At 42.0% G+C, this 22,970-nt stretch overlaps 1 protein-coding gene across 4 annotated transcripts in view; it reads left to right on the top strand.

Annotated features, from left to right (window-relative positions):
- TUFT1 (tuftelin 1) overlaps nucleotides 1–22,970 on the top strand; it is a 44,808-nt gene that overhangs the window by 6,619 nt on the left and 15,219 nt on the right. For 2 of the 4 annotated variants that reach the window (XM_029231184.1, XM_029231183.1), the window contains exons 2-5: nucleotides 16,582–16,656; nucleotides 17,070–17,171; nucleotides 20,461–20,547; nucleotides 21,466–21,555. In XM_029231184.1, coding sequence (XP_029087017.1) covers nucleotides 16,582–16,656; nucleotides 17,070–17,171; nucleotides 20,461–20,547; nucleotides 21,466–21,555 — 354 coding nt within the window. The remainder of the gene's footprint in view (nucleotides 1–16,581; nucleotides 16,657–17,069; nucleotides 17,172–20,460; nucleotides 20,548–21,465; nucleotides 21,556–22,970) is intronic. The other 2 variants (XM_029231185.1, XM_029231186.1) reach the window with 2 other exon arrangements.

Genomic DNA, 22,970 nt, shown 5'->3' with positions numbered 1-22,970 from the left:
CTGAAGGCTTACTATGGGCCTCATTTTCTTTTTATAACAGCTTTATTGAGATATAATTCACATACTGTACATATCACCCATTTAAAGTATACAGTTCATTGGTTTTTAGTATATTCACAGTTGTATAGTCATCAGCACAACTGATTTTAGAATACTTTCATCACCCCATAAAGAAATCCTGACCCATTAGCAGTCACTCCCTGTTTTCTTCCAACACCCCCCCAATCCCATCAGTCTCTTTCTCTATGATTTGCTTATTCTAGATATTTTATCTGAAAGTAATCATATAACATGTGATCCTTTGTGACTGGCTTCCTTCAATTAGCATGTTTTTAAGGTTGATCCATGGTGTAACATGAATCAGTATTTCATGACTTCTTATGGCTGAATAATATTCCATTGTATGGATATATTATGACATGTTCATCGTGAATAAATGTGAGTGGACTTTGGGGTTGTTTCTTCTTTTTTAACTTTTATTGGAGTATAGTTGATTTACAATGTTGTGTTAGTTTCAGGTGTACAGCAAAGTGAATCAGTTATACATATATGTATATCCACTCGTTTTAGATTCTTTTCCCATGTAGCCCATTACAGAGTATTGAGTAGAGTTCCCTATGCTAGACAGTAGGTCCTTATTAGTGGGTGGTTTCTTCTTTTTGTCTATTGTGAATAATGCTGCTATGAACATTTGTTTACAAGTTTTTATGTGGATTTACATTTTACTTTCTCTTGGAAAGAAATACCTAGGATTGGAATTGCTGGGTGAGAATATTTGCATTTTAAAAGGGGATTCATCTGGAGTCACTGATGCTTACTCCAAAGGAATGAATGAATTCTAAAATGGTGGAAGCCCTGGCTCTGTGACACCTGCGTGGGGAAGAAACTCCTGGGCAGAGGAACCATTCAAGTTTGGTGACTGCCTGTTCCTTCCACTCATGAGACCTGCCTCAAGCTCAGCCCATAAATTCCTCCTCACTCCACTCCATCTCCCCCATTCATTGCCAAGTTCTCACCTTCAGGAGCACTACAGCTGATGTCTCCAAGCCTGCCAGGAATTTGGGGAATCCTGGGCTCTGTGGGAGGATCTGGGTGAGGAGGCTTACCCAGTCACCAGGCTTTGGGCGCCAAAGTTTGCCCATATTTCTCCCGGGTGGGAGTAGTGGGGCGGTGTGTGCACGCAGATGGTTTTGGTTCCACACACGCGTGCTCAGAGCAGGTGGGACAGGCTTCCTCGCCTGCTGGTAATTGTGGTATGTGCCTCTTTGGGTCATGATGCAGAGTCTTGTGAAACACCTTTGTCTCCTAGGGGTGGGGAGGTTTAGTTGAGGGAACAGGTATGCGCCAGGGAGGCTGTTGGCCCAGATTTAAGCCTAGCCAGCAGGGGCAGGAAGAGGAGAAGAAAATACAGGGGAAAGAAGAGGAAATGGTCTTCTAGGACCTGGAGGCAAAGAAGCAAAAATCACAAAGCAAAGTAATCAGAGACTAGAGAGGGGAGAGGGTGCTGGGGACCTGGGAATTCCAGGCTGGCTGGGCACTAGGTGGGTTTCGTGAAGGGAGATTGGCTGGGCAAAAGGGTGTCTTTCTCAGAGTGGAGAGTTCAGGAGCCCACCTCCCTCTATGTACACACTCTCACTTCCAGGCCCTGGTGTTTCCCTGTGCTAGGGATCCAGGGAATGAGAAAGGCTGCCCCATTTAGGGTGCCACCCTAAATCCCTTTTTCTCATTTCACCTCCCAGTCATCCTGGTCAGCCCTCTGCATAGAGCTTGTCCAGCCCATGCCTCTGGGCGGGTAACCAGACAAAAAGCAAATACCTGTTCTGTTGGTTAATCTGTGGGGAGGAGCAGGACTGATTCTTTGTGCCGTCCCCAACAAAGCACCATCTCTGACCTAGAGAGCCCTGCAAAAGGCAGGACCAAGGGTACCTGAGATCTGTGAGCTGAGTGGGTTAGGAGTCTCAGCCAAGAGAGGGTCATCCCCCAACCACTGCATCTGGCCTCTTTGACTTTATTGGGGCTTTCCTCATCCTGACCTCTTGGGAACCATTGTTTCAAGGTGCTGGCTATTCCCATTTCTCAGAAGGGGAAAATTGAGGTGGCTGCTGCTGTAGCAGCTTGAGAGACCATGTACATTCCCGGTGGGAACAGGGAACAGGGTTGAGGGACAAAATGGTGAAAGAGTGGGTTATAGGGAGAGAATAAATTAAGGATGCTGGTTTGCAGCTCAGGGGCAATCTTCCACTTCCCTTACTTCCTTCTCGGAGTCCCTTGATCCTCACCTGCCATCCAGTCCTCATGGCCCTCATAGCAGCCTGGGGAGTGGGAGCTGGGGAAACGTATTTTCCCATAGATCTTTACCCTATTCACATGAGCCAGTGATGTGAGAACCTCTGGGGCCTCCCTGATATATCTCCGTATCACTCCTCCTTAGCGTCTTGATCTCTAAGCCCTCAGCTCTGTGTTTACCCCCTCCCCACTCTGAGGAGTGAGTCACAGCTGGAGATTTGTTTGAACAGAGTGGAGAGGCTGCCTATAATTTGGAGTTGGCTGGGCTTCTCCCCAAGAATGTTTATGAGGTTAGAGACTGCTTACCTTGTGATTAGCTCTGTTCCTTTTTCCTTAGAGAAGATGGCTCCCCTTCCTATCTTGCCGTTCAGAGAGTACCCAGTGGGGACCACCCTGCTAGACATCTTGGGGTATTCCTAAAGGTCCCCGGAGCCTGCTTGCAGCCTTGGGGTCACTCCAGCCCCAGAAAACAACCAATAGCACCAAGCAGAGGGGGGCCTGGGTTTTCCTTCTTGGCTATGGTTTGGGGCCGTGGGGTGAAGTCTGTGGCCTTACAGACTGGATCCTCTGGTTCTAGAGGATGAGGTGCCAGAGAGAACCCTAGATTTATTCACAGGCTTCTTTTAGACAGTTTGTCTCACCTACTCTCCTCCCTTGCAGTCTTTCCAGAGCTCCTTGGGAAAGTTAATGCTGCCTTACTTTTGTGAAGTGATTTATGGTTTGCAAAGCACTTTCACACTGTTCCTACACATCTACCTACCGTGCCTAAAGTGTAGGCAAGGTAGGTGTTATTACCCCCATTTTGTAGATGGAAAATTGCCCAGAGAAATAAAATGATTTGCTCAAGGATTAGTAGGGGTCGGACTCAGATCCCACCTCTAAGTTTAGTACTTTTTCTTTCCTTCTCTTTATTTTATATATTTTATTATAGGAATGTCACATAAATACATTTTTGTTGCAGAAGTTTAAAACACTATAGAAGTATATGGACTGAAAGTCCCTTGACTCCCTTGACTTTCTCTAGCTTAGTGTATATGAATTCAGTGCTTTTCTGTTGTGCTTACTTTCAAGAAATGCCAACGTGGCATGGTGGGTAAGAGCACAGACTCTGGAGCCACAGGGCCTGGGTTTGAATCCTGGCTCTGCTCCTTACTAGTTATATGACCTTGGGCAAGATACTTAACTTCTGTGCCTCAGTTTTCTTGTCTATAAAATGGGAATTTATACCTACCATATAGTTGTGTTGTGAGGATTAAATGAGTTAATACATGTAAAGCACTTAGAACAGCGCCCAATAGGGCTCAGCATGTAGTAATTGCTTTATTTAGGAACCGGCAATTACCAATACTATGAACATATGTATGTACTTAAATAAATAAGAAGTCATATTTTATGAATGAATTTGTGACTTGCTTTTTTTTCACTTAATATGTCTTGGAGGTCTTTTCCTGTCAGTTTATAGAGGTTTATTTATCAGCAGTGTAGTATTTCATGGTGTGGATGTTACCATACTTGACTCACACACTCACTTACTCAAGAATATTTATGCTGTTTCCACGTCTTTATTGTAAAGAATATTGCAGTCAACAGTTTTACACACATATCTTTGGGCAAATGTGCATGGATTTTCATAGGCCATATTCGTAAAAGTGGAATTACTCAAAGTGTTTGTAAAATATGCAAACTCTTTATTAATATCGCCAAATTAGTTTCTAAAAATACTTTTATAATCTCCAACGATATACATGGGAGATTAGTCTTTTTCCCTGCATCCTCACCAACCCTAGGTATTATCAGTATCTTTAAAATTTGCCAGTCACTTGATCTAAAAGTGATATTTCTCGATTTTCCTGGTGGTCCAGTGGTTAAGAATTTGCCTTCCAACGCAAGGAACCGGGATTCGATCCCTGGTTGGGGAACTAAGATCCCACATGCTGCGGGGCAACTAAGCCAGTGTGCCACAACTACTGAGCCTGCATGCCACAATTAGAGAGCCTGAGCACTGCAACTATTGAGCCTGCGTGCTCTAGAGCCTGAGCGCCTCAACAAAGAGCCCGCATGCTGCAACGAAGATCCCGCATGCTGCAACTACGACCCCATGCAGCCAAATAAATAAATATTAAAAAAAATAAAAATAAAAATGATATTTCTGTAGGATTCACATGAAGTAACTCACTCGCTTTACTGAAAAGCAAGAAAGGATTCTTGTGTATATGTCAAGTTTTTTTCTTTTTCTTTTTTTTTTTTTTTGGCCACACCGTGTGGCCTGTGAGGTCTTATTTCCCTGATGACCAGGGATCGAACTGTGCCATGCGCCCTGCAGTGGAAGTACGGAGTCTTAAACCGCTGGACCACCAGGGAAGTCCCTATATGGGAAGTTGTAAGCAAAGCAATAAAATGGTCCTGGTGTACTGAACAACCAGGTTAAGAAACAGAACATTACCAATACTTTTGAAGCCCCCTGGGGTCCTTTCTGGATCATAACCCCTCTGCTTCCTCCATAGAATTTGTGAATTTTGTGTTTATTTTCTTGCTTTTTATTATACTTTTACTGCATGCTCAAGTGATATATTGCTTAGTTTGACATGTTTTGAACTTTGTATACATGGTATCATCTATATTCTACTGCTTACTTTTTTATATAACATTAATTTTGAGATTCCTTCATGTCAAAGCATGTAGCTGTAGTTCATTGCACTAATATGCCATATTGCATTCATCCATTTACTTGTCAGTGCATCATTTGGGTTGTTTCCAGTGTTTTGCCATTGCAAGCAGTGCTGCTGTGAGCATACTTCTATGTGTCTCATCTTACACTTTTTAAATCAGAATTTAATGAAATTCCCCCCAAATGATAACTCATTATTATTTTCATTTGCATTTCCTTGATTACTGGTAAGGTTGTGCATCTTTCATATATTTATTAGCCACTTATATTTCTTCTTAGTGTTGCCTTTCTTGGTCTTTGCTCTTTTTTTTTTTTCTTGTTTTCCCCTTTTCATGTCTGCTATTTTCCAGTATTCCATACCGCCTCTCTAAACTGAGGAGTCTAATGTTCTCAAAAGAAAGAGAATTGGGAAAATCCTAGACCACATTACCTGAAATTCACACAACACGTATTCTTTGATATGCCCGCTCTAAGCAAGGCACTGTACTAAATAAGCCATCGAGGTCTTCAGAGAGCTTATGATTTTATTGGGGAGATGAATGAATAAGCAGTTATGAAGGAAGGGGACCAGTGTTACAGTGTAGGATATGTAGGGTGCAGTGGTTGCAGGAGCAGGCTCTGACTAAGGAGTGCTAGGGTCGGACCCTTAGAGCTGAGCCTTCAAGGTTGACTGGGAATTCTCCAAGGAGGCAAGGGAGGGAAGCGTATCCCTGGAGGAGAAAATGACATGTACACTTGTGGGGAGGTGGGAGTGTGTATTGCATTGGAAAACTCATCAACAGAAATAGAAATTTGGATTTGGATGCCTTCCTGCAATTGGATCAGGAACGTTTGGGATAGCTAATGTAGGGTGCAGGTGGGGTACTGGTGGGAGTCAAGACATTATGTGATATATACTGTGACAGGTCTGATCATGCAGGGACTTTAATGCTACAATAAGGCGTTTTAAATTTTTTGTTTGCTTTTTAAAAAAGCATACATTTATGTACGTTAAACAATAACATGCATACATAAAAGTGCATATATCATATACGTACAGTCAAGTAATTTTCACAAGCTGGATACATTTCTCTAACCATCACCCAGATCAAGAAGCAGATCATCAAGAAGCCCCCTCTTGTCCCCTTCTAGTCATTACCTACCCTCCACCCTCAAGGGTAACCACTGTCCTGACTTCTGAAGCATGTATTAGTTTTGCTTGCTTTTATACTTTTTATATAAGTGGAATCATATAGTATACTTTTGTGTATGACTTCTGTTGCTTAACATTTCTGTAAAGTTCATCCATGTTGCATGTTCACTCTTTTTCATTGTTGTGCAATGTTCTGTTGTATGACTGTATCACAGTTTATCCATTCTACTCCAAAAACATTTGGGTAATTTCTAGCTTTTGGCTATTATGAAAAACGCTACTATGAACATTCTAGTATATGTTTTTTATGGGGAAAGTATGTATGCATTTCTGTTGAGTAGATAACCAGGTGTGGAATTGCTGTGTTATAAGGTACACATGTGTTCATCTTTGGTAGATACTTCCAAAGTGATTGTGATAATGAGCAAACCCACCATCCGTTCTGATTTTTCCACAGCCCCCGAAACTTGGTATTTTGTTTTTTCATTTTAGTCATTCTGATGAGTAGTTTGTGGTTTCGCCTTATGGTTTTAGTTTCTAGTTCTTTGATGATGATGACTAATAAGGTGGAACCCTTTTCATATGTTTATTGGACATTTGGATATCCTCTTATGTAATGTATCTATTGAAGTCTTTTGCCCATTTTTCTGTTGGGCACCACTCTGTCTCCCTCTCATGTTCCCTCCCTCCCCACTTTCTTTCTTTAATTATACTTTTTATTTTGAAATAATTTTAGATTTACAGAAAAGTTGCAAACATAATACTCATATACTCTTCACCCAATTTCCCCCAATGTTAGCGTCTTAATAACCATGGTGCATTTGTCATAACTAAGACATTAATGTTGATACAATACTATTAACTAAATTATAGACTTTATTTGGATTTCACCAGCTTTTCCACTAATGTCCTTTTTCTGATCCAGGATTCAGTCCAGGATACCACATTGTTATTTTGTCTTTTTGTTTTGTAGGAATTCTTAATGTATTCTGAATATCCTTTGTCAGATGGTCGTAGAGTGAATATCTTCTACTCTGTGGGTTGTCATACTCTCTTAGTGGTGTCTTTTGATGAACAAAAGTTCAAAATTTTAATATAGTCCAATGTATCAGTTTTTTATGGGGAGGATTTTTTTTGTGCTGTGGTTAAGAAAAATTTTGCTTTTCCAAGGCCATGAAGGTGTTCTCCTATAAAACCTTTATTGGGGCTTCCCTGGTGGCGCAGTGGTTGAGATTCCACCTGCTGATGCAGGGGACGCGGGTTCGTGCCCTGGTCCGGGAAGATCCCACATGCCGTGGAGCGGCTGGGCCCGTGAGCCATGGCCGTTGAGCCTGCGCGTCCGGAGCCTGTGCTCCGCAACGGGAGAGGCCACAGCAGTGAGACGCCCGCGTACCGCAGAAAAAAAACAAAACAAAACAAACACCTTTATTGTTCTGCTTTTCACGTTTACATCTACAATCCACTTGGAATTAATGTTTGTATATAGTGTGAAGTAGGAGTTAATATGCATCTTTTTCCATGACAAGGCATATTACTTTACCCTATAAGCATATGGAATATGCTTATGGAAAATATTTTAAAGAGGAGCATTATGTCAAATTTGAGGAACTGGCATTTTTGTATGTCTATTAGTCACTGTGTATTAGTCACTGTGTTCTCACTGTGTATTAGTCACTGTGTTCTCACTTAAATGTTGTACTATCCATCTTACCAACTACTAAACTAAGGCTGAGGGAGAATAAAATTAATACACACAACAAATAAAAGCTGGAGCCAGTGCTTGAGCCAAGGTCTAACTGTTCCAAATGCTATTCTTTTTCTGCAAAGAAGAGAGAAAATCAAGTTAGGCTTGAGGAGTAATGGACCAGGCAGTAAATATTGTGGTGATCTAGGTACTGCTGTGTATCATGTCATTCTATCAAAATAAAATATATTTTCTAAAATAAAAAAGTAAATATATAAAAAATAAAATGCAAAAAGTTGATAGGAACCTATACTGGGTAGCTGAATAAATTAGTCTGATCTATTCGTGGAATACTATTAGCCATTAAAAGCAAATTTTGAAGAATATTTATTTATTTTTAAAATGTTTATTATTTGGTTGTGCTGGGTCTTAGTTGTGGCAGGCAGGCTCATTAGTTGTGGCACGTGGGCTCCTTATTTGTGGCCCAAGGGCTCCTTAGTTATGGTACACAGGCTCCTTAGTTGTAGCATTCAAACACTTAGTTACGGCATACATGTGGGATCTAGTTCCCTGATGAGGGATCGAACCCAGGCCCCCTGCATTGGGAGTGCAGAGTCTTAACCACTGTGCCACCAGAGAAGTCCCTGAAGAATGTTTAATGTGATGGAAATTAATGATGAAATATTAAAGGGGGGAAAAAGCAAGTATATAACTGTATATAGTAGTATGCCTTTCAAAAATATACATAGAAAAATTATAAGGAATACACTAACATTTTAATAGTGGCTATTTTGGAGTAGTAGGATTATAATAATTATTTTTTAAAATAAATGTATTTATTTATTTAATTTATTTTTTGCTGCATTGAGTTCGTTGCTGTGCGCAGGCTTTCTCTAGTTGCGGCGAGCTGGGGCTACTCTGCTGCGGTGCATGGGCTTTAGGTGCATGGGTTTCAGTAGCTGTGGCTCGCGGGCTCTAGAGCGCAGGCTCAGTAGTTGTGGCTCACAGGGTCTAGGGTGCAGGCTCAGTAGTTGTGGCGCACGGGCCTAATTGCTCCACAGCCTGTGGGATCTTCCAGGACCAGGGATCGAACCCATGTCCCCTGTATTGGCAGGCGGATTCTTAACCACTGTGCTACCAGGGAAGTCCAGGGTTGTAACTATTTTCATTATATTCTTTAATTTTTATCTCTGGAAGTATTACTTTTTTTTTTTTTTTTTTTTTTGTGCGATATGCGGGCCTCTCACCGCTGTAGCCTCGCCCGCTGCGGAGCACAGGCTCCGGACGCGCAGGCTCAGCGGCCATGGCTCACGGACCCAGCCGCTCCGCGGCATGTGGGATCCTCCCGGACCGGGGCACGAACCCGCGTCCCCTGCATCGGCAGGCAGACTCTCAACCACTGCGCCACCAGGGAAGCCCTGGAAGTATTACTTTTTTTAAAAAGGACAGTTGTAGATTCACATGCAGTTAAAAGAAATAATAGAGATCTCTGTACCCTTTACTTAGCATTCCTCAGTGGTAACATATTGCAAAACCATAGTGCACTGTCACAATCAGGATAGTGACATAAATACAGTCAAGGGACAGAATATTTCCATCACCACAAAGATACTTCAGGTTGCCCTTTTAGAGTCACACCCACTTCCTTCCCATCTCCATCTTCTCCTTAACTCCTGGCAACCCCTAATCTGTTCTCCATTTGTATAATTTTGTCATTTCAAGACTATTATCAATACATAAATGGAATCGTATAGTATGTAACCTTTTGTGATTGACTTCTTTCATTTAGCATAATTCTTTGGAAATTGTTGTTGCATGCATCAATAATTTGTTCCTTTTTATCGCTGAATGGTAAGCATTCCATGGTACCACAGTTTGTTTAACCATTCACCTACTGAAAGGCATCTGGGTTGTTTCTAGTTTGGGGATATTACAAATAAAGCTTCCATAAATATTAGTGTGCAAGTTTTTGTGTGAACTTGTGTGAACATAAGTCTTCATTTCTTTTGGATAAATGCCCAGGAGTATAATTGCTGGGTCATATGGTAGTTGTATGTTTAGTTTTTTAAAGAAATTGCAAACTATTTTTCAGAGTGGCTGTGTCACTTTGTATTTCCACAAGCAATGTGTGAGTGATCCAGTTTCTCTGCATTCTTGCCAGCATTTGGTATACTTTTTGTTTTAATCATTCTGATAGGTGTGTAGTGGTATCTCACTGTGGGTTTAATTTGCATTTCCCTAATGACTAATGATGCTGAACATTATTTTATATGCTTATTTGCCATGTGTATATCTTCTTCAGTGAAATATCTTTTCATGTCTTTTCCCCATGTTCTAACAAAATGTTAGAGAGTAAAATCTCTGTATTCATGAGAGATGTTGGTTTGTAGTCTGTTTGTTTTTTTCTTTTTAAAATTGTCTTTGTCTGGTCTTGGTGCCACACAATAAGAATAGATTGATGAAATGAATTTGTTCCCTCCTCTTATTTTCTGGATGAGGTTATGTAGAAATAGAATTGGTGTTAATTTTTAAAGTATTTGGTAGAATTCTCAGTGGAGCCATCTGGGCCCGGATAGTTCTTGAGAATATTTTTTTTTGGCCTCGCCACACACTTGTGAGATCTCAGTTCCCCCACCAGGGATTGAACCTGGGCCACGGCAGTGAAAGCCTGGAATCCTAACCCCTAGGTCACCAGGGAACTCCCGAGAAGTTTTAAATTATGACTTTAATTTTCTTAATAGTTATAAGGCTATTCATATTACCTATGTCATATTAGATGAGCTGTGGTAGTTTGTATTTTTTGAAGAATTGATTCATTTTGTCTAAATTGTCAAATTTATGTTCATAGAGTTTTTCATAGTATTACCTTATACTTTCAATACGTGCAGGATCTGTAGAAATATCCTATTTCATTCCTGATATTGGTATTTATGTCTCTCTCTTTTATTCTTTGTCAGTCTTGCTAGAGGTTATGATTTGCATCGATTTTTTCAAAGAACTGCTCTTTGTTTCATTGGTTTTTCTCTATTGTTGTTCTGTGTTAAATTTTATTTATTCATGCTCTTATCTTTATTAATTCCTTCCTCCTGATTGCTTTGAGTTTGGTTCTTTTTGTAAATTCTTGTAGTGAGAGCTTAAATTATCTGATATTAATACAGCACTCCTGCATTCCTTTGATTAATATTTGCATGATATATCTTTTCCCATTCTTTTACTTCAACCAGCCTATATTTTTATATTTAAAGTATGTTTCTTATACAGCATATAATGAGTCATGGTTTTTTTTTTAATCCATTCTGCCAATCTGTTTTTTATTTTTATTTTATTTATTTATTTATTTTGGCCATGGCCACGTGGCTTGCGGGATCTTAGTTCCCCAACCAGGGATTGAATCCAGGCCCCCTGCAGTGGAAGTGTGGAGTCCTAACCACTGGACTGCCAGGGAATTCCAGACAATCTGGTTTTTTTTGTTTTTGTTTTTGCGGTACATGGGCCTCTCACTGCTGCGGCCTCTCCCATTGCGGAGCACAGGCTCCAGACGCGCAGGCTCAGCGGCCATGGCTCACGGGCCCAGCCGCTCCGCGGCATGTGGGATCCTCCTGGACCGGGGCACGAACCCATGTCCCCTGCATCGGCAGGCGGACTCCCAACCACTGCGCCACCAGGGAAGCCCCAATCTGTTTTTCAATTGGTGTATTTAGACCATGTACATTTAGTGTAATTATTGGTATGGTAAGTCTGCTATTTTATTTTTGTTTGTTCTCTCTGTTCTTCATTTCTCTGTTTTCTTTTCCCTGCCTTTCTGTGGGTTACTTGAACACTTTTTAGGATTCAATTTTGATTCATTTATAGTGTTTCTGAGTATTATTTCTTTGTATAGACTTTGTAGTGATTGCTCTAGTATTACCAGTTTAAGTGAGGTATAGAAGCCTTGCCTTCCTTTACATTCCTTTACCCTCTCCCATTTATAATTAATTTAAATATTTCCTGTGTATGCATTTAGAATAACATCAGATGGGGTTATAATTTTTAGCTTCAATCATCAAACATAATTTAGAAAACTCAAGGAGAGAGGGAAAGCCTATTGGATTAACCCACGTTTTTGCTATCCATGTCTTCCTAATGTTCCAAGATTCCTTTTTTATTGTTTACTTCCTGTTTAGAGAACTTTCAAAGCCATTCTTTTAGTGTAGGTCTACTGGTAAGAAATTCTCTTAGTTTTCCTTTACCTGAGAATGTCTTGATTTCCCCCTTATTCCTGATGAATATTTTTCCGGGGAAAAACATTGATTGTGAGGTTTTTTTTTTCCCCAGCACTTGAAAAATAGTGTCCCATTTTCTTCTGGCCTTCATGGTTTCTGATGAGAAATCTGTTGTTATTCAAAGTGCTTTCCCCCTACAGGTAAGGTGTCATTTTTCTCTGGCTGCTTTCAAGATTTTTTCTTTGTCTTTAGTTATCAGAAGTTTAATTACAATATATCTTGGCATGAATTTTGGGTTTATCATGTTTGCTGAGCTCCTTGAATCTGCAGATTCGTCTTTTGCCAAATTTGGGAAGCTTCAGCCATTATTTCCTTGAGTACTTCTTCAACTTGTTCTCTTTCTTGTGTGCAGCTGGAATTCTGGTGACATGAACAGAGGAGATGACCTCTCAGGGCCCAAATCCAGCCTAGTTGTCTGTGCTCTTCCAATTAGAATACCATGGTTGAACCCAGGCCACAGCAGTGAAAGCGCCAAATCCTAACCACTAGACCACCGGGGAACTCCTGAGATTGTGTTTTAATCTGAATGCATGCCTGCGTCCTGGGGAAAAGGAGTTGGCAGCCACTCTGGCTATTTTGAAATTACTTTTTCTTCTTTCTTTTGTAATGTTCTCTTGACCTATATGTCATGGAACACTCACTATGCATTCAGAAAATACTTACCTTTGTTAGGGGCTGTGGCAGACAGCTGCCCAAAAGGAGTTAACAGTTAGAAGGGGTAATTCCTCATGGATCACAACTAAGTGAGAGGCACGTGCCACCAGAGGCCCTGTGATACAGAGGGAGCTCAGGGAAGGGAGTATGTGTTTCCACAGGATGTAGGGAAGTGTCATGGAAGATGTGGCAATTGAATGCAAGCTCTTGAGGGACTTGCAGATGCCCCTGGTGAAAATGGGAGGGAAGAACTTTTTTTTTTTAACATCTTTATTGGAGTGTACTTGCTTTACAATGGTGTGTTAGTTTCTGCTTTATAACAAAGTGAATCAGCTATACATATACATATATCCCCATATCTCCTCCCTCTTGTGTTTCCCTCCCACCCTCCCTATCCCACCCCTCTAGGCGGTCACAAAGCACTGAGCTGATCTCCCTGTGCTATGTGGCTGCTTCCCACTGGCTATCTATTTTACATTTAGTAGTGTATATATAAGTCCATGTCACTCTCTCACTTCATCCCAGCTTACCCTTCCCCCTCTCTGTCCTCAAGTCCATTCTGTACATCTGCATCTTTATTCCTGTCCTGCCCCAGGTTTTTCATAACCATTTTTTTTCTTTAAGATTCCATATGTATGTGTTAGCATACAGTATTTGTTTTGCTCTTTCTGACTTACTTCACTCTGTATGACAACTCTTGGTCCATCCACCTCACTACAAATAGCTCAATTTCATTTCTCTTTATGGCTGAGCAATATTCCATTTTATATATGTGCCACATCTTCTTTATCCGTTCATCTGTCGATGGACACTTAGGTTGCTTCCATGGCCTGGCTATCGTAAATAGAGCTGCAATGAACATTGTGGTACATGACTCTTTTTGAATTATGGTTTTCTCAGGGTATATGCCCAATAGTGGGATTGCTGGGTCGTATGGTAGTTCTATTTTTAGTTTTTTAAGGCACCTCCATACTGTTCTCCATAGTGGCTGTATCAATTTACATTCCCACCCACAGTGCAAGAGTGTTCCCTTTTCACCACACCCTCTCCAGCATTTATTGTTTTTGTTGTTGTCGTTGTTGTTTCTGTGGTATGCGGGCCTCTCACCGTTGTGGCCCCTCCTGTTGCGGAGCACAGGCTCCGGACGCGCAGGCTCAGCGGCCGTGGCTCACGGGCCCAGCCGCTCCGTGGCATGTGGGATCTTCCCGGACTGGGGCACGAACCCGCGTCCCCTGCATCGGCAGGCGGACTCTCAACCACTGTGCCACCAGGGAAGCCCTCCAGCATTTATTGTTTGTAGATTTTTTGGTGATGGCCATTCTGACTGGTGTGAGGTGATACCTCACTGTGGTTTTGATTTGCATTCCTCTAATGATTAGTGATGTTGAGCATTCTTTCATGTGTTTGTTGGCAATCTGTGTATCTTCTTTGGAGAAATCTCTATTTAGGTCTCCTGCCCATTTTTGGATTGGGTTGTTTGTTTTTTTGATACTGAGCTGCACGAGCTGCTTGTAAATTTTGGAGATTAATCCTTTGTCAGTTGCTTCATTTGCAAATATTTTCTCCCATTCTGAGGGCTGTCTTTTCGTCTTGTTTATGATTTCTTTTGCTGTGCAAAAGCTTTTAAGTTTCATTAGGTCCCATTTGTTTATTTTTGTTTTTATTTCCACTTCTCTTAGAGGTGGGTCAAAAAGGATCTTGCTGTGATTTATAATGTCATAGAGTGTTCTGCCTATGTTTTCCTCTAAGAGTTTTATAGTGTCTGGCCTTACATTTAGGTCTTAAATCCATTTTGAGTTTATTTTTGTGTATGTTGTTAGGGAGTATTCTAATTTTCCCAGCACCACTTATTGAAGAGGCTGTCTTTTCTCCATTGTATATTCTTGCCTCCTTTCTCAAAAATAAGGTGACCATATGTGCATGTGTTTATCTCTGGGCTTTCTATCCTGTTCCATTGATCTATATTTCTGTTTTTGCACCAGCACCATACCATATTGATTACTGTAGCTTTGTAGTATAGTCTGAAGTCAGGGAGCCTGATGCATCCGGCTCTGTTTTTCTTTTGCAAGATTGCTTTGGCTATTTGGAGTCTTTTGTGTTTCCATACAAATTGTGAAATTTTTTGTTCTAGTTCTGTGAAAAATGCCATTGGTAGTTTGATAGGGATTGCATTGAATCTGTAGATTGCTTTGGGTAGTATAGTCATTGTAAAGAACATTTAAGGCAAAGGAAATGATGAGAGCACTGTTACAGAAGTGGGAGGACATGGGACGTATTGGACCAGGGGCAATGAAGAGCAGTAGCAGGAGATGTGAGTTGACTCAGACTGTGGAGAGCCTTAAATGCCACACTAAGGGTCTGGCTTTTATTTGGTAGGAATTAAGTGTTTTTGTAAAACTAGCTACATTGCCAGGATTGGGAAGGCTTAAGGGCCATGTGGAAGTGTCTTCCATTTTTCTTAAATTTGGGTTCATTCCGAGAAGTGGGAGGAGGCTAATATTTGAGTACCTCCCTCTTATGTGGCAGAGAACAACCTCCATACATTTTCAGTTAATCTTCAACCAAAAGCCCTCAGTTGGATGGTATTCCCATTTTATAGCAAGAACACTGAGAGTTAAGTAGCTGACTACAGAGACTGATTACTTCTCCACCAATTCACTCTTTCTTGTGTAGGAAGGACTATTGCCTACCCAGAAAAGCTTCTCCCAACTCTCTGGGCAGAGTCCATTCTTTCTTCTTTCTTTCTTTCCAGCAGACATGTGGAAGGTTAGGAGGGTTCCTTAAAATGTGTTAAGAGTAAGATGGCATTTATACTTCCGGACCTTATGGCAGGGTATGACCTGATGACCTCAGGGTCACTTTCATCTTGGCTAGTTCAGCACCCATCTTCCCATCGTTGGATGGGAGAGGCATATACTCCTCTTTTATGCTGCCATAATATCAAGGCTGGAAGGAGCCTTAGAGATACTTATTCCAACCATTATTTTTCCAGTGAGATCCAGAGGCCCAGAGTGGCTAAGCCTCTTGTCCACCTGTACACATAACATGGGTTATTGGCAGGATTTGGTCCATTCTGCCTTGCTGATTCTCTCTCAATGTTATTATCTCTCCAAATCTCCAGCCCCCCACTTTTCCCTCTTATTGCATGCTTTCTATCTTGCTCACAATGTGTTTTTTTTTTTAACATCTTTATTGGGGTATAATTGCTTTACAATGGTGTGTTAGTTTCTGCTTTATAACAAAATGAATCAGTTATACATATACATATGTTCCCATATGTCTTCCCTCTTGCGTCTCCCTCCCTCCCACCCTCCCCACAATGTGTTTTTTAAAACTTCTTTGAGTTATGAAAGAACATCTGCTTTTCCCTTTGAAGTTAGGCTGATCTGTTGTATTGCCTGCTTTCATTTGGATAATTTCTGTGTGGCTCATAGAAATAGGGGTTTGGATTCATGTACCTTCCTATGGTTTGGTTCTGGAAGGATATCTTAGTCTTATATATCAATAACTACCTGGTTGGCTGTCAGGTGCAGAAATTCTGGATTGGGGATGACCAATCCAGGGATGCTGTCTTCAGGGTTGGGGAAAGGAGAGTGCATGCAATGTGCTTCCTGTAATCCAAGGACCAGGGTAGCCCCTCTGGAACCACACAGAGCAGTGTGCTGTGTAGTCTCTGTGCATTGTAAAGAGCACTGTCAAAGTCCCCGGAGACATCCTTATCACCTAAGAGTGAACTGATCTTGGATAAGCTGATGTCACCTCCCTGGACCTCAGCTTTTCTTGCCTGTGAAATGCTGATAATAAGGCCCACTCCACAGGGCTGGCAAAAGTGCATGTGTACTGGTAGTAGACTATAAAGGTAAGAGGTTATTGTTGCTGTCATTGTCATTATTAGGGCAGCGTGGACATTCTCAGGCTGACTCTCCAGGGTGAACTGACAGGAGATGAACTTGAACGCATAGCCCAGAAGGTATTGAGGTTTCTGGTGGGGCAAGGCCTCCTCCCCTGCACCAGTTCTCCTTCCTTGCTGCCGACTCCTCGTCCCAGTGCTGGCTGGAGCCATCTCCTCTGCTGCCCGGGAGCATCTCCTTTCAGACACCCCCAGCTGACCTCAGCATTGTGCACTGCTTTGGGGGATGGAGAGACCCCTATTAAAATTAAAACTAACCTGCAGTTTCAACTAATTCTCCCCGTCCTGTGTTCTTGTTGCTGCTGTGTTCGTCCTGTGGCTTCTGGTAGAGGTTCTGAAATGAATTTTTGGAGGGGAAAATCGGACTAACCCTTCAAGTCTTTTGAGGAGCAGTTCTTCTGCATTGGTTGAGGGGCAGAAGTTCTGTGCTTGTCGTATGGTTTCTGAGCCACTTTTCTCTCTTTCTCCGGTAGGCCGGCAGGAAGACCTATGCCATGGTGTCCGGCCGCTCATCTGGTCATTCTCTGGCCTCAGAACTGGTGAAGTCCAATGATGGACATGAAGAGATCATTAAGGTAAGCTTAGTTCACCTCCACTGTTTCTCCCTCCTCTCTTTCTCCCTATAGACATGGGAGAGGGAACGGCTGACTTCGTCAAAGGGACCTTGTGGTTTGACTAGGAAGAACCAGAACTGCGATGCTAGCTCCTGGCCATCTCCTGGAAGGATCTTAATTAACACCAGGAGACCACAGTCAGTCTGTAGTGACTTTGGTGCGACCCGGCCCCGGGCATGGGGATGGATGGGATGACCTTTCTAGGTGCTTATCCACTGTCCATGTTTAGCTGCTGGAAGTTGTGGAGACCGGTGGGAAGTGTGTTTATGGAACTTATTTTTAAAAATTAAAACAATTTTTGTTATTTCTTTTTTAAAAACAGCTTTTTGAGATGTAATTCACATACCATACAATTGACTTGGTTAAAGTGTACAATTCAGTGGTTTTTAGTATATTCACAGAGCTGTGCAACCACCACCACTACTAATTTCAGAACATTTTCAGTCATTCCTTCTAGCTCCTGGCAATCACCAATCTACCTTCTGTCTCTATCGATTTGCCCCTTCTAGACATCTCATATAAATGGAATCACACAACATGTGGCCTTTTGTGTCTGGCTTCTTTCACTTAGCACAGTATTTTCAGGGTTCAGCCACGTTGTAACATACATCAGCACTCACTGCTTTTAACGGCTGAATCATGTTCCCTTGAATGAATATACCACATTTTGTTACCCATTCATCAATTGATGGACATTTGGGTTGTTTCCACTATCTTTTATGAATAATGCTGCTCTGAATATTCATGTACAGGTTTTTGGGCGAACATATGTTTTCAGTTCTCTTGGTATATACCTAGCAGTAGTGAAATTGCTAGCTCATATGGTAATTCTATATTTATATTTAATCTTTTGAGAAACTACCAGACTTTTTCCCAAAGCATCTGCTCCATTTTATATTCCCATCAGTGATGTATGAGGGTTCCAGTTTCTGTACATCCTCATTAACACTTGTTATTGTTCATCTTTTTGATTATATCCATCCTAGTGGATGTGAAGTGATATCTTGTGGTTTTAATTTGCATTTCCCTGATGACATCTTTTCTTATGCTTATTGCCCATTTGTATATCTCCTTTGGAGAAATATTTATGCAAATCCTTTGCTCATTTAAAAATTCAATTGTGTTTTAATTGTTAAGATTTAAGGGTTCTTTCATATATTCTGGATAATAGACCCTTATCAGATATATGATTTCGAAAAACATCTTTAATTTTTTCCCATTCTGTGGGTTTTTCTACTGTTTTTACTTTTTCTTTCTTCTTTTTTTTTTTTAAATATTTATTTATTTATTTGGTTGTACCAGGTCTTAGCTGTGGCAGGCAGGCTCCTTAGTAGTGGCTCACCGGCTCCTTAGTTGTGGCATGCAAGCTCTTAGTTGTGACATGCCTGTGGGATCTAGTTCCCTGACCGGGGATCGAACACAGGCTCCCTACATTGGGAGCGTGGAGTTTTAACCACTGCACCACCAGGGCAGTCCCCTGCTTGCCCCATCTTTAATGGTAGTTTATAACATCTTTGTATCCATAAATGGGTGCTTAGTGTTCTAGTATACACATACCATAATTTCTTTAATCCTCCGTTGTTGGACATTTTGTCTATTTCCATGTTTTACAGCCATAAACAATATTTTGTCGAGCATATATGTTACTAATTTGTGAATGTGCTTTAAAATACAAGTGATAAAGAAATACTTTCTCAATTGTTAAAGATTCAAGCATGGTATACAGAGAAAAATGTGTAAATCCCCTTTTACAACCCCCTTTCCATGAATTTGCATATATGTACAGGAGTATTTATGCTAGTTTAGCTAAATTTATTTCATTAGGATGAATTTCCAGAAATAGATTTGATAGGTTAAAGAGTAAATATAGTTTATTTTAAATTTTTTATTTATATTTATTTATTTATTTTTGGCTGAGTTGGGTCTCAGTTGCTGCATGGGCTTTCTCTAGTTGCAGTAAGCAGGGCTACTCTTCATTGTCATGTGTGGGCTTCTCATTGCGGTGGCTTCTCTTGTTGCGGAGCACGGTCTCTAGGTGCGTGGGCTTCAGTAGTTAATGGCACAGAGGCTCAGTAGTGTGGCTCACGAGTTCTAGAGTACAGGCTCAGTAGTTGTGGTGCACGGGCTTAGTTGCTCTGCGGCACGTGGGATCTTCCCAGACCAGGGATCGAACCCATGTCCCCTGCATTGGCAGGCGGATTCTTTACCACTGCGCCACCAGGGAAGCCCCCAAAGAGTAAGTATAGTTTTAAGTCTTCTGATCGGAATTACCAAATTGCCACCCAGAAAGGTGGTGACAATTTACCCTTCCACCAGCAGTGTATGAGGCTGCCTATGTGGAGTTAAACTGGAGTTTTCTTTTTATTGAAGTATAGTTGATTTACAATGTTGTGTTACTTTCAGGTGTACAGCAAAGTGATTCACATTCTTTTTCCTTATAGGTTATTACAAAGTATTGAGTATAGTTCCCTGTGCTATACAGTAGGTCCTTGTTGGTTATTTATTTATTTATTTTGTCTGTGTTAGGTCTTTGCTGCTGTGTGCCAACTTTTCTGTAGCTGCGGTGAGCAGGGGCTACTCCTCGTTCTGGTGTGCAGGCTTCTCACTGCAGTGGCTTCTCTTGTTGTGGAGCACGGGCTCTAGGCACTCAGGCCTCAGTAGTTGCTGCACATGGGCTCAGCAGTCGTGGCTCGTGGGCTCCAGAGCGCAGGCTCAGCAGTCGTGGCACACAGGCTTAGTTGCTCCATGGCATGTGGGATCTTTCCCGACCAGGGGTCGAACTCATGTCCCCTGCATTGGCAGGAGAATTCCTAACCACTGAGCCACCAGGGAAGTCTTCTGTTTTATATAGTAGTGTATATATGTTAATCCCAACCTCCTGATTTATCCCTCCCCCCCACTTCCCCTTTGCTAACCATAATTTTGTTTTCTATGGGTCTATTTCTGTTTTGTATATAAGTTCATTTGTATCATTTTATTTTTCTAAATTCCACATATAAGCAGTATCATATGGTATTTGTCTTTCTTTGTCTGGCTTACTTCACCTAGCAAGATAATCTCTAGGTCCATCCATGTTGCTGCAAATGACATTATTTCATTCTTATGGCTGAGCAATATTCTATTTTGTGTGTGTGTGTGTGTGTATGTGTATATATATACACCACATCTTCTTTATCCATTCCTCTGTCAATGGACATTTAGGTTGCTTCCATTGGAGGTCTCTTAATTAGTGTTGTTTTCCTTATTTCAGGTGTACTTGAAGGGGAAGTCAGGAGACAAGATGATCCATGAGAAGAATATTAACCAGCTGAAGAGTGAGGTCCAGTATATCCAGGAGGTGGGCACCCCTTCCCTTCGTGGAAATGACCTAGGTCATTTCTCTGAACCTCACATTTTTTTGGCTCCCTTCTTTTGTAGGTTCTGATTTTCTCCCTTCTGCTCCCTTCGTATCTCCAAAGCACCATGCCCCCTCATGTGTAAATATCATTTCTGACCCTTCCATTAATCAACCAATCCATTAACACCATGCACCTAGCACTGTCCCCCCAGTCATCCTACCTAAAGTTGCCAGCCTTGCTTCCTTACTTTTCTTTTTTTTTTAACATATTTATTTATTTATCTTTTGTTTATTTTTTTGGCTGTGTAGGGTCTTAGTTGTGACACACGGGACCCTCGTTGTGGCACGCGGGATCTTTTGTTGCGGTGCGTGGGCTTCTTTCTAGTTGTGGCATGCAGGTTTTCTCTTCTCTAGTTGTGGTGCGTGGGCTCCAGAGCATGTGGGCTCTGCAGTTTGCACCACGCAGGCTCTCCAGTTGAGGCGCATGGGCCCTGCGGCATGTGGGATCCTAGTTCCCCAACAAGGGATCAAACCTGTGTCCCCTGCATTGGAAGGCGGATTCTTTACCACTGGACCACCGGGGAAGTCCCCTCCCCACTTTTCTTAACCCTCATTCTGGCTCATGTTTCTCCTTGGCACTTGTCACCATGACATATTACATGTTTTACTTATTTGTCTTTTGGGTTGTGTGTCTCCACAACTAAAATGTTAGATACACCAGGGCACGGTTTTTATTATCTTGTTGCTTGTATAGGAGGGACTGCGTTGCAGCCCCACTTGACTAGAATCTCTCCTTTCCCAGCCAGTACTTAGAACAGTACCTGACTCATAGGAGTATGGGTTGTGGATAGGCACAAAGGTGGGTGAGTTGGTGTGCTCTCTTTCCCAAAGCTAAAGCCTCTTGCCCTCTCCTCCCAGGCCAGGAACTGCCTGCAGAAGCTCCGGGAGGATATAAGTAGGAAGCTCGACAGAAATCCAGGAGATTCTGTCCATCAACAGGAGATACAGGTAATAGGAAATGGTCCATGGTTGGGTCCCCACTGAGGAGGTGGGGTTGTACCATTTACCAGTCACCCAGTGGGTGCCGAATCTAATGCCGCTGCCAGGAAAGGCGAGAATACAAGTGATGCTGGCTTCTCTGAGCACTCACAACATTGTTAGGGCTCTCCAGCAGATGGACACTTGTATTCACACTAATCGGCCTATATACAAGCACAGCTGTTCCTAAAACATGTGCAAAAATTGAATTTATATCAATAAAATTATTAAGTTAATGGCAGGCCATCTTATATATAAGGATTCTGTGATCAATCTTCTTGTAATACAAAGTCCTATAAAGAGGCAATTAACCTATAAATCCAAACTTCTCATAAGCTGATCTTGCTTAATTTGGTGATGCTTGTGGTGTAAATTGGAAGTCTTGGTCCTTGTCTATTATTACTGTCTGTGTCTATAGCTATCTCTACCCTGGGACAGGAAGCTCCTCCAGGTTAGGGTTCACGCCCTGACCCTTGCCTCTGTGTCCCCACACCTCAGCCCAGGGTCTGGGATGCACAAGGTCATCAGTAAATGTTTGTTAGACCAAACTGATTGGAGAATCCCTCTTGGGGTGGATGATCCTGGGATCCTGTTTTTCAGTTCTTCAAAAATTTGAGGATAGAAATGTCCCCAGGAGAGCAGAACTATCTCTTCCATGACTTCACCCTCATCTTCCCTTAGATTCCAAGCTGTGTCTCCTTCATTTGCTTTTGGTTTGGTTGCGGTGGTCCTTCTCCAGTAGATCCTGCCCTCGTTCTCCTAAGGGGAAGAGTGACCTAGCAGCTAGTGCCAGCAAAATTACCCTTCGTCTTGGGCATGTGCTAGGCTTGTGTGGTGGATTCTCCCTAATTCATTTTGCTTTGGCTGGAGGTAAGACTTTCACTGCCTGAGCTCACATCTGGCTGGTGGGAGTTGCTTTGCCTAGTGACTGAAGAACCTAATGTGTTCAGAGCCCGGAGGTCCAGGCACCTTGTTTACACAAAACGGCAGTCGTATGATGACTAATCAGGCTTTGGGTTGGAAAGAACAGCAGCAAATGCCTCTTCCCCTTTTGATTTATGTTGTGTCAGACCTTGTCAGGATCCCCGAGGGGCAAAGGAAACTCTTTGTTTATGGCAGACCGCAGCTTGTATTTCCTGGGCTGCGAGGAATGTGCCTGCACATTTTCCAGTCTGCTGAAAGGTTTTAGCCTGGGGTTTCTTTCCTCCTCCCAACAAGGCTAGATAGAGTATTCCCCCTCAAGGCTGCACATGTTTCTCCACTCCCTCTTTTCTTCATTTTCCCACAGAGCACTAGATGTCTTTTTTTCTTTTCTTTTCTCCCTTCCTTCCTTCCTTCCTTCCTTCCTTCCTTCCTTCCTTCCTTCCTTCCTTCCTTCCTTCCTT

This window comes from Monodon monoceros, unplaced genomic scaffold, assembly GCF_005190385.1.
Source record: "Monodon monoceros isolate NGI ecotype Baffin Bay Population unplaced genomic scaffold, NGI_Narwhal_1 Super_Scaffold_18, whole genome shotgun sequence".
Lineage (NCBI taxonomy): Eukaryota > Metazoa > Chordata > Mammalia > Artiodactyla > Monodontidae > Monodon > Monodon monoceros.
The sequence above is the reverse complement of the archived record's forward strand: the minus strand, read 5'-3'. Positions and strand labels throughout refer to the sequence as shown.